Raw genomic sequence first — 12,071 nt, forward strand, 5'->3', positions numbered from 1 at the left:
CGAGTTGTAGTCTTCTATGGTTTTGTAACAAATTGTACAAATGACTGTAAAAAAAAAAAAATACAATTTTATCAAGCACACATTCTATGTTGTCATCGCTCTGTTGGGTAAAGGTCTACACATTCCACAAAGGAGAAGTTTGCATGAAGCAGTGTCTTTTTAGTTGTTTTTATGGGGTTTGTTTTTTGTTGTTGTTGTTGTTGTTTTGGTTAATCTTCACCTGAGGGTAATTTTAGGGAGAGTGGAAGAGAGAGGGAAAGAGAGAAACATCGATGTGTCTCACATGGGTCAGTTGCTTCCTACACGAGCCCTCAACCAGGGCCAGGAAAGAGTCTGCAACCGAGGTACGTGCCCTTGACCAGGATTGAACCCAGGACCCTTTTGGCCCGCAGGCCGATGCTCTATCCACGGAGCCAAGGGGCCAGGGCCGAAGCAGCGCCTTGAACTTCAGCTCGCGGGTGGGAGCACCAGGCATTTCCTCTGCGGTTAACGTGGAGTTCGGGTGATTGGGGATTTCGGTGGCATCGTGGGACCATCTCCTTGAGGTGATGGTCGTTTCTCTGCTCTTCCCTGCAGGGGGGGCGGGGGGGAGGGACATGACGGTCCATCCTAGCAGTCCTCTCTTTAAAAACTGGGGACGTGCCCTAGCTGGTTTGGCTCGGTGGATAGAGCGTCAGCCTATGGACTGAAAGTTCCCAGGTTCGATTCCGGTCAAGGGCATGTACCTTGGTTGCGGGCACATCCCCAGTGGGGGGTATACAGGAGGCAGCTGATGGATGTTTCTCTCCCATTGATGTTCCTAACTCTCTATCCCTCTCCCTTCCTTCCTGTAAAAAAAAAAAAAAAAAAAAAAAAAAAAAAAAAAAAAAAAAAAAAATCAATAAAATATATATATATTTTTTAAAGTTGGGGACCTAGGCTGGATATAGACCATCGGCTTTATCTGCCGGGATCTTTCCCACCGGGAAGGCAGAGACCCGCAAACCCCAAGGGAAAGGGGCTTGTAGGGAAAAAGCCTCAATCCTCTAAGCCTCAAGTTGACCTGCTCATGAGATTGGAGGGGGGACCTCCGTCTGACATGAATCTGTACCCCTCTGCCACGTGCCCCAGGGAAGGTGGTTACGAATCTGGGGCGCGCTCGGAGGTCCCGGGAAAGGTGCAAAGCCGTGTTTATTGTTTAGACATCCAGCAGAGATCCTCCTCTGGGAGCTCCTGTTCCTATTTCTCCCTCCTGATCTTGGGCCACGTCTCGGGCACAGGCTCCTCCCCGTCGACCTCCAGCCACGTCCTGGCGGGCAAGGGGTCCTGGGCCCCTCGGGGGGCGGCGGCCCGGCTGCGCAGCGCCTCCCAGAGCTTCTGTTTGACCGCCCTGCCCAGCTCCAGGCTGTACCGCTTGGGGGTCCCCGAAGGGTTCCACAGCATCGGCTCCACCACCGCGTGGTACAGCGCCCGGTAGGCCTCGGCGGGGAGGCCGTGAATGGTGAGCACGTCTGACAGCTGCGGTCTGGGCCTGGCTCCGGGCGGCCGCGCCCGGCCCTCGCAGGCCGCGGTCCCCACGTCCCTGCCCGGCGCTTGGGTGGCGGCCACACGTTCGGCGTATCTGCTCTGGGGATCTTGGCGGACGGTTCCTCTTCTCTCCTTTGAACTTTCTTCACTCTGGCCAGGAGGAAAGCGGAGAAGTCAGAGCTAAAACTTGAGAAGGGAGCTCGGAATCATTAGCTGGGATTTGCGTCCCGGAGTCTTGGTTACAGCCACAACCACCGACATTGGTCTAGTGTGTGTGTGTGTGTGTGTGTGTGTGTGTGTGTGTGTGCTCGCTTACCGAAGTCCTTCGTGTAGACCCCTGGTCGGCGACCTGCGGCTCGAGAGCCACAGGCGGCTCTTGGGCCCCTGCAGTGTGGCTCTTCCACAAAACACCACGGCCTGGGCGAGTCTATTGTGGAAGGAGTGGCATTAGGAGAAGTTTAAGTTTAAAAAATGTGGCTCTCCAAAGGAATTTCATTTGCTGTCCTGTTGATGTTTGGCTCTGTGGACTGATGGGTTTGCCGACCCCTGGACTGTATACCACTGCGAGCGTCCCCCCGGGACCCGGGACCCGGGAAGGTCGGCAGGAGACAGCTTTACAGGCAAGGGAGCGGGAATTGGCTTGGCCAAGGCCAAGGCCACCCAGCTAGAAAGCTAATAACCACAGTTGTTGTTTATTGAATGCCACACGGGACCCGAGGCTTTCAGTCTGTGCCAGGCTCTGCTCCAGAGCCCTCTGCCCGTATGGACTCATTTAATCCTCACGGAACCCTGTGAGAAAAGGGCTGTTCCCCCCCCCCCCCCCCCCCATTTTATAGACGACAAAAACCTAGGCGGAAAGAGGCCCAGCCCGCCGCCGCCGTCCTGAATTACAGTCGAAGCTGGGCCTTGAACCCGACAGCCGGGCCCCAGGGTGCACTCTGAGCTCTGCTGGTCCCAGGGGAGAGGGCGCTGGGCTCGGGTCAGGCCCCGAGATGCCAGGTCCTCCACGCCAGGCCTTGCTTGCCTCCGCATGACCGGCCTCTCCCATTATTTTCCCTTCACGTCCAGCACCTTCCACCTGAGTTTGTAAGAACGGCTTCGCCCTCCTATGGAGAGTCAGTCCTAGCAGGCAGGGAGGAGGCAGGGGGTAGACATCATGCCCCCGGAGCTGGCTCCCTGCTGCTGCCCACTCCCCCTCGACCCTCACCCCCTCAACTCGGCCTTCCACTTTGGGATTTCCTTTGCTTCATAAAAACTTTTTTAAAAATATATATATTTTTTTGTAATCGATTTCAGAGAGGAAGGAAGAGGGAGATGGGGAGAGTGAGAGAGAGAGAGAGAAACATCAATGATGAGAGAGAATCATCCATCGGCTGCCTCCTACATGCCCCCTGCTCCCCCCCCAAACCCACACACACACACACACACACACACACACACACACAGGAAATGGAGCCTGAGACTCGCCATGTTTCCTGACCGGGAATCACACTGTGACCTCCTGGTTCACAGGTCGACGCTCAACCACTGAGCTACCCCGGCCCGGCTCATAGAAACCTCTTACGCATTAAGTGTTTCCTAGCTGACCCTGTCCCCCACCCCATCACATGCTGTCCGCCACCAGCCGTCACCTACCTGGCCGGTGCCCCCTGCAGGCCGCCGGCGCCTGGGGGAGGCCGGCCGCCGGCCCAGGGGCGGCTTGCTCTTAGGGCCGATGGCGTGTCTCCGCCTGCCCCGCCGCCGCCGCCCAGTGGCTCTCGCTGCCGAATCGTCCCCGGGCTCCGCTCCCTTCGGGGGCTTTGCTTCCCCAAACCGGCAGGGTCCCGGGCAGCACGAGTCCCTCAGCCGCCGCCGGAGCACCAGCTTCACCAGGGACAGCGAGCTGGTGAGGATGGGGCTCTGCACGACCTCCCAGGAGGAGGGCGTCCCCGTGGCGGGGGCGCAGGCCCGGGCCGTCCAGATGCCGGCGAGGGCCGGGGAGTCCACATAGCAGTCCTGCAGCCTGCTGTTCAGGGAGATGGACCGCCGCAGCCCGTAGCTGGGGATGCTGGGGTCCCGCCTCACACAGACGGGATGCTGGAGTCAGGAGGAGGGGGAGAGGGGACAAAAAGAAAAAAGACCAATTCTCAAGCGGAGACCAGAAGGTGTACGTGAATACTCTTTTGGGAGACGTGAATACTCCCACGCCTGTCTTAGGGATCTTTCTACACCTCCTCTCTCCGTCTCCCCAAAGCCTGTTGTGCCAGGGGCACGGGGACAGCCCGCCTCACAAAGAACACAGCGTGGCCGAAACCGGTGTGGCTCAGTGGACAGAGCGTCGGCCTGCGGACGGAAAGGTCCCGGGTTCGATTCCAGTCAAGGGCATGCACCTTGGTTGCAGGCACCTCCCCAGTAGGGGGTGTGCAAGAGGCAGCTGATGGATGTTTCTCTCTCATCGATGTTTCTAACTCTCTATCCCTCTCTCTTCCTCTCTGCAAAAAATCAATAAAATATATTTTTAAAAAAAGAAAAAGAAAGAAAGAACACAGCATGCTTGGGCCGGACCTGGAGGGGCGGGGAGCTGTAGAAGAACCCGAAGTCAGTGCCCCAGCTCATGGAAAGCTACAGGGAGCTGTGGCAGGAAAGGGGCAGGAGACAGGATCACGTAAGATTCCTGTAGGACCTATCGCGACTCCTCCACCGGGCCATGTCCTGCCAAACCCCAAGCATCTTCTGACCAGATGGCCAGGAGCCAAGGAAATCTGGAAGCCAGGGACACACACTCTGGGGTCCGTAAAGGGCAAAGCCACCATGGAGATTATGCCTCTCTTTCCTGGGACCAGCCAAGAACTAGGGAACCATCTCCTCATTGAGAGAAACCTGGCTTTCTAAGGCCATCTAATTAAAAAAAAAAAATTTAAATCACCTTACCATATTTCGGTTGCCTTAAATTTTATTTTAGCAAGCTTAGTAGGGGGAAGAAATATGTATTTCCTTTTCTCTCTCTCTCTCTCTCTTTATTTTTCTTTTGTTTGGATCTATCGAATCACCTATCTCTCCGCCTCAGTCACATATGGGCCAATTGCAGTTTGCTTAGGTTTGTGGCAGTTTTGAGCCATTATCTCCAGTATTTGTGATGTCACTCTGTTTTGTGATGTGGGTGTGGGTGGTGGGGGTTACATCACCCAATTTTATAGTGAGATTAAGTTGGAAGGCGTTCCATTTTATTGTCTCTCCGGCCCCAGGGACGTCTCCAGTCCTCACGTCACCCCCACACGCTCGGGGGACCTCGGAAGGCCTTCCCGTCCTTAAGACGTGCACGCGTTGCACGCCAAGCCAAAGCCGGTGTGGCTCAGTGGATAGAGCGTCATCGGCCTGCGGACTGCAAGGTCCCAGGTTCGATTCCGGTCAAGGGCAATGTACCTTGGTTGCGGGCACCTTCCCGGTGGGGGGTGTGCAAGAGGCAGCTGGTGGATGTTTCTCTCGCATCGATGTTTCTAACTCTCTATCCCTCTCTCTTCCTCTCTGTAAAAGAAATCAATAAAATATATTTTTTTTTAAAAAAAAAAACTGCGGAGCACAGGTGGCGAGGTGCATTCTTCCCCGGGCACCAGCGCCCTCCTCCCTCGGGCACATAAAGGAGGCACTGTTGGAGTCTCGGCGCCCGCTGCCAAGGTTCGGGGACCAGCAGTGAGAGAACACGTTCCTGCAGCTCTGGACACCTCTCCCTGCGTGTCTCTCCCCGGAGACGGCACGGCCGCCTGGAATGCGGTTTTAGTTTACATCCCGTGGCAGATGCCGTAATTAGAGCTGCGAGCAGCGGCGTCGAGGGCTTGAAACGAGAACAAAGACGCCTCTGCCCGCTTGGGCAATGCCTCCTTATCAGGTGCCGGTCCTGTTGGTGGTTTGGATTTTTTTTTTTTATGATTTTTTTTTTTTTTCTTGCACAAAAAATGCCCAAGGAGGCTCCCTCCGCGGGGGGAGGAGGGCGGGCTGATGGAAAAACAGAGTGTGAGGCTGGCAGGCGCTCCTGGAATCGCATGTGTTACCCGTTTGATTTTTTGATTTTTTTTTTTTCCGCGGGTTGTCCCTGGAGGGAATCGGAGTCTGAAGGCGGACCGCCCCTCGGGCCGTGGTGGAACCGCCTCCAGGTGGACACACAGCCGCTCACCCGCCCGCCCGCCCGGGGAGGACAATGGGGCCCATTCAGCCCGGGCCCTGGCCTCATCTCCACGAGGTGGGTCAGTGCAGAGCGGGGCGTCGGAAAGGGCTTGTCTTCAGGAAGGGTTTGCGAATGTCTGGAGGCCTGGAGGCCGGGCAGGCCAGTGTCCGGGCCCCGGGAGGCGGCCCCAGGCTCTGGGCTGCCGTCTCCCTCTGCGCTGGGGCCCGGAGGGGAAAGTCTGAGCAAGAAAGGCATCTGGGGAAGTAGTTCTTCCGTCTCTCCTCTCCCCAGCCTCGAGGTGGCCTTCCCTGTCCTCTGTTGTCCTCGCTTTCCTAGGTCTTGCGCTCCGTCCGTCACCAGGTCTGCTTCTGGACACATGGACAGCAGGCGGCTGGCACGCTTCAGACGCCAGCGAATTCTGCCTCCTCTCCTTTCCCTAAACTGAACCCCAACAGGACACTCCGCCGCTCCTGGGAACCAGCCCAGCGTCGTTTGGCCTGCGCCGTGTCTCCTGCGTCAGTAAGATCTGTGTTTGGCGAAGGCCTACCGTAAGCCAAGCATCGTTTCAGACACTTTACAAGCGTCCTCCCAGGAAATGATACCAACAGTCTTAGGAGTCAGGACACGGTTGCCATGCCTACCTGACGGGGGAAGAGACATAGGCACACGCCCCTCAAGAGCCACGCCCCACGGCTGGGAACCAACAGAGGCTGGACGCCACCAAGGGGTACACTCCCCCCACCCCTGCTCTTTGCCATCCACGGGTGGTCCTGCCCACCCTGGCCTCAGGACTTGGTCTGTCTGAGTTGACACCCCAGATCCATCTCTCGTTGGGCAAGTGAATTCACATCTCTGAACCTTAGTTGCCTCGTCTGTGAAATGGGGGAGTAATCGTGCCTACGCCAGAACCACGGGACTATGCGTGGGAAGCCCCTGGTGTGGCTCTGGGTGTATAATAAGAGCTCAGCAAGTAATGTTCTTAGTAACAGGATTAATATTGCGGCCCACTCCCCCGTCTGAGCCCCTGACAGCCAGGGTCTGAGGGACATAACCCAATATTTGATTTTGGACTTCATCTCGGATTCTTCATGGGCATTCATGTGGAGTATGAGGCCAAGCAAGGAGCTTCTTTTTATTGATTTTTTTTTTCTTTACGACAGAGAGAAGCATCGATGAGAGAGAAACATCGATCAGCTGCCTCCTGCACACCTCCTACTGGGGATGTGCCCACAATCCAGGTACGTGACCTTGACCGGAATCGAACCTCGGACCCTTCAGTCCGCAGGCCGATGCTCTATCCACTGAGCCACACCGGTTTCAGACGGAACCTTATTTATTCTGCCTGAGCTCAGTCTCAGTAACCTTTATTTTCCACCCATCCTGCGGAGCGGTGCCTCCTGACATCGCTAAACCACCGCTTCTATTTGGAAACACGTCTGCCCGCCTTTGATGCTCAGCCAAGCTCTCCTCGCTGTATTTTTAGCTCCTCTAATGTTTCGTCTCTCTTTCTTCCTTTCCTACCACCTTCCTCCTCTTTCATTCCTCCTCGCTCTTCTTTATCCAGCGGACCCGTCACTGAAGACCAAATGGAGCCCATGTATGTTAATTCTTGTCTTTTCCCTTCGCGCCCAACTCCCCAAATCCTAGTGGAATTTAGCTGCTTTCAGTCTTCTCAGAAGATGTTTTTCTTGTAACACCCAAGCAGTAAACTTCCACACCCGTAGGGGAACAGAGCTGAGGTTTGGGATGGAGAAGGGTTTGGGGAAAGAGGAGGAAAACTTTGGATGGGAGAATTTGCAAAGATTCCTGAACCATGATGCAAACTCCGAGGACCGGTGATTCAGACCACATGTGCTGAGTGTGCGCCCATTGTGGGCCAAGTGTATGAGAGGAGGGCACCCTGCCCACCCAGCTGCCCCTTCTCACCGGACTCTGCGTCCTCCAACACGGCCACCCGGGTGTCCCGCAGACACCTCTCACACATTGTGTCCACACCAGATTCTCTCTCCCTTCACGCCCATCAGAACAGCACACGACGACTCCTCTTGAATTTTCCATCACTGGTCGCCTGGCCGGGAAACCTGGGAGTCAGGGGCAGCGACTGCACGGAGCCGACCCTGATCCTAAAGGAAAACCGGAAGTCTAGATCCTATTTTTATTTAAATAACTTAATATTTTTTAAAAATATGTTATTGATTTTTTACAGAGAGGAAGGAGAGGGATAGAGAGTTAGAAACATCAATGAAAGAGAAACATTGATCAGCTGCCTCCTGCACGCCTCCTACTGGGGATGTGCCTACAACCAAGGTACATGCCCTTGACTGGAATCGCAGGCCGACGCTCTATCCACTGAGCCAAACCGGTTAGGGCAAAACTTAATATTTTGTTCCTTTTGAATTTTTTGTCATTCATTTAGTTGTTTAAATGCATTCAATTAAAACTGTTCATTAAGTATATTCGATACATTTTAAAACCCATTACAGGATATTTATGGCTTTATCTTGATGATTGGATTTGGGGGGCTTTCTGAAATGTTGTGCCTGAGCTGAACGCCTCCTCCCTCTCCTCACCCTGACCTTGACCATCGATCACTCAGTAAACACCTGTGGCCAGAAGCCTATAAGGACAAGAAGCCAATGCACCATGGCGACGGGAAGCAGAGTCCTGTGGTCCTTACTGCCTGGGTTCAAGGCCCAGCTCCACCTGCAGACGAACCATTTCACCCCCCTGTGTGAGGGCAGGGGGAAGGTGCCCCCTTCACAGGGGCTGCTGGGAGGATCATGGGAAATGCAATGCCAAGCCCTGCACCCTCCTCAGCCGGGTCCTCGCTGACTTCTGCTGTTATCATTGTGGTTATCACTACAATCAGGCTCCCCAGCCCCTGCTCGCTTTGCACCATGGCTGCCCTGTGAGTCAGCCCAACTAGAGTGTCAAAGACACGGGGACCATCCGAATGCTACCAGCTGAGATCTGTTCCTTTTTTTGTTTGTTTTTAACCCTCACTCAAGGATATGTTTAGTGATTTTTGAGAGAGAGAGAGAGAGAGAGAGAGAGAGAGAGAGAGAAACATTGATGTGAGAGAGAACCAGCAATTGGTTGCCTCTCGTGCATGTCCAGACTGGGGATGGAACCCGACCTAGGTATGTGCCCTGACTGGGAATCGAACCCGCCACCTTTTGATGGGTGGGATGACGCTCCAACCAACGGAGCCACCCGACCAGAGCTCTCCCAGCTTCTTGGCAAACCCAGCTTCCCACGGAGGAATCCGAGGGTCCCGCTGCAGAACACAAGGGGCCAACAGGCCAGCAGCAGCATCCTCCTGAAGGCCCGGGGGCTCCGGCCGGTGTCCTCACTCTGTCCATGAAATGAAGCCGCTCGCCGCCCCGGGCCGCCCCTTGCCAGAGGCCGGGACCGCGTCACGGAGCAGAAGACCTTGAGCCGCTAAGTGGCCTGACCTAGACGGGCTCGGAGTATTTTTAGCCTCTGCGCAGTTTCCATCACCTGTGCTGGGCTTTCCGCTGGCAGAGCCGGGAGGGGCCCGGGGGAGGCAGGAGGGATGCTTCTCATAGCAGCCGGCGGGGGCGGGGGCGTGCACGCTCTTTCTGAATTCTGCTGCACAAGCCAGGTCCATGGGCGTGCAGCCCGTGTAGGGACACGGGTTCCCAGACTTACAAGGACCCCACCCTTGGTGTAGTGCCCTGTGGTTGCCATCTTAAAATCGCTAGTCATTCTGGCCAAAACCGGTTTGGCTCAGTGGATGGAGCCGTGGACTGAAGGGTCCCAGGTTCGATTCCGGTCAAGGGCATGTACCTTGCTTGCGGGCACATCCCCAGTGGGGGGTGTGCAGGAGGCAGCTGGTCGATGTTTCTCTCTCATCGATGTTTCTAGCTCTCTATCCCTTCTCTCTTCCTCTCTGTAAAAAATCAATAATATATATATATATATTTTTAAAAATTAAAAAAAAATTTCTAGTCATTCTGAACAAGGGACTCCCCCACACCACACACACACACACACACACACACACACACACACACTTTCATTTCTCACTGGGCCCTACCAGTCACATAGCCCTTTCCGTCTGTACGTCTGTCTGTTCACAAAACCAAGAAAGCTAAACGCAGGAGGCGGCTGGTACCCCTGCAGCAGGGCGCCTTCCTGCAGGGGGATGGGGGGGGGGGGGGGCCCAGGCCAAAGCCACTGCCATGAGGCATGGATCCCCGGACTTGGCCAGAGAAACCTTCCTTTGCGCCTCCTGCCCGCCCCGCCCCTTCCCATGGCCCCTCACATGCAGGGCTGGGCTGCGGGAGACTCTTGTGAACTGTAGAGCCGAGTTCTGCTTTGCTAACCGTTTCCCCGGCTCCATGTTTAAACTGGTCCACAGACTCTCTGTCAACATCATTTTCCTGGCTCTGCGCTGCTCTTTGTTCTCTGAAATTCACCTTATTTTCAAGCTGGGTGACGGGCCCCCTCTCCTCCCTGAGAATGTAAACTCGGCATGTCCCTCAGTGGACATTTTTAAAGCCATCACAGGTACTGAGGTGACCGTGGTTAATAACGTCGACGGCGGGTGTACAGGGGCACGTTTCCTTACCTGTGTACTCTGTTTCCGAACGCAGCACCCAACGTTCACTCTCCTTCGGTTTCTCCTCGCGGGGTGTTTGTGGAATGGAGGGAGGTTCGCCTGTACTGAGTGCTTCCTCTGTGCTGGGGGTTTCGCCTGCATCTTCTCAGTTAGTTCTCCTTCCAGCGTCTGGCCTGCGCCTGCAAGGGCCCCAGTTAGACTCTTTTTTTTTTTTTTTTTAATATATGTTTGTTTATTTCAGAAAGGGAGAGGGAGAGAGAAACATCAGTGATAAGAATCATTGACCAGGAGCCTCCTGCATGCCCTAACTGGGGATCAAGCCCGCAACCCAGCATGTGCCCTTGACTGGAATCGAACCTGGGACCCTTCAGTCCGCAGACCGACGCTCTATCCACTGAGCCACACCGGTCAGGGCCCCAGTGAGACTCTTAACTGTGAGAGGTAGAGCGGTCCCAGGTCCTGCAGGAGGAGGAGGAGGAGGAGGAGCTGTGGAGGTGGGAAGGGCCCAGAATGGTGAAGAGAGGGTGAGTGCCAGGTGGGATGGGGAGGGTGGGTGGGGGGGGTTGAGAGGTGGGGGTGAGGGTGAGGGGGTGTCCCCCAGCTCCATGAGGGAGCCCAGAGGATCCTTGAACAGGCCGCAGTGAAAACAGTGACAGAACAAGACTCTTCTTGCCGCAGCCCTGGGGCGTGTGGGTGGAAAGGGACTGAGATGGAGATTGAGGGGCCTCGTGGGAGGCCCAGCCCGGGGCACAGCTTGGAGAGGGGGAGACACGGGGGGAGTGGGCCCTGGGAGTGGGCGGGGCGGCCCCGGGGCCGGTGCACGGAGAGCGGCCGGGACGGTGCAGCCTCCCTCGGGGCGCGGCGAGGCGGCGCAGGAGGGGCTGCTCCGCCGGTGGCACCGGGCGCAGGCCCGCACTTGCAGGCCCGGACCGGGGACTTGAAAGCGCCGGCGCGCCGCCCGGACCTGCCTCGCGGGGCGTCACCGCGGCACTTTGGGCGGGAGCTGGAGGGAAATCTCCGCCGCCTGGGGGAGGGGGTGCGGGGGAGAAGGGAGGCCCACCCAGACCCCGGGGCAGCTGGGGGAGACCTGGGGCGTGGGGAGGGGAAAGGGCCCGCCACGCGGGGGCTGAGCTCCAAGGAAGCCTGCGTTCTCGGAGCCTCCGGCTAAGAAAGAATCTTTGGCCGAAACCGGTTTGGCTCAGTGGCTAGGGCATCGGCCTGCGGACTCAGGTTCGATTCCCGTCAAGGGCATGTACCTTGGTTGCGGGCACATCCCCAGTGGGGGGTGTGCAGGAGGCAGCTGATAGATGTTTCTAACTCTCTATCCTTCTCCCTTCCTCCCTGTAAAAAATCAATAATAATAATAATATATATATATATATATATATATATATACATATATATATATATATATATATATATTTTTTTTTTTTTTTTAAAGAAAACATTATTGCCCCATCTACGCCTGGACTTTCTGCATGTCGGGCGCTGGCTTTATTTGCTTCGATGTCATCTAATATTGAGAAGGCCTTTTATGATGCCGGAGCTGCCAGAATTGGGGTGGTGAAAAGGAACCCAATGTTTCCCAAGCTCCAGCTGTGCGCATGCACAGTTTCCACCGCTTTTGGAGTAGCTGCTGTCCACACCCCCGTTCCGCAGGTGAGGAAATGGGAACTAAGGGAGCTCTTCTCCCCGGAGTCTGGCCCAAGGTGTGACAGGTGGCCGGATGGGGTATGCACAGGCTCCGGCGGACCCCAGAGCACCCTTTTTCCATCCTCTACGGCGAGCCAAGCAGGGGAAAGCGGTTTGCAAACTGCTGTTCCGATGATTCCCCCTGTG

At 55.7% G+C, this 12,071-nt stretch overlaps 1 protein-coding gene across 1 annotated transcript; it reads right to left on the reverse strand.

Annotated features, from left to right (window-relative positions):
- Positions 1–1,150: 1,150 nt before the first annotated feature.
- On the reverse strand, positions 1,151–4,101 carry CUNH22orf31 (chromosome unknown C22orf31 homolog). The gene is made up of 3 exons (XM_045585364.1): positions 4,051–4,101; positions 3,142–3,582; positions 1,151–1,656 (listed from the first exon to the last, which is right to left on the reverse strand). The coding sequence occupies exons 1-3, from the start codon at positions 4,099–4,101 to the stop codon at positions 1,219–1,221; spliced, it is 930 nt and encodes a 309-aa protein (XP_045441320.1). The 3' UTR covers positions 1,151–1,218.
- Between the last annotated feature and the right edge of the window lie 7,970 nt (positions 4,102–12,071).

This window comes from Pipistrellus kuhlii, unplaced genomic scaffold (assembly GCF_014108245.1).
Source record: "Pipistrellus kuhlii isolate mPipKuh1 unplaced genomic scaffold, mPipKuh1.p scaffold_m20_p_20, whole genome shotgun sequence".
NCBI lineage: Eukaryota > Metazoa > Chordata > Mammalia > Chiroptera > Vespertilionidae > Pipistrellus > Pipistrellus kuhlii.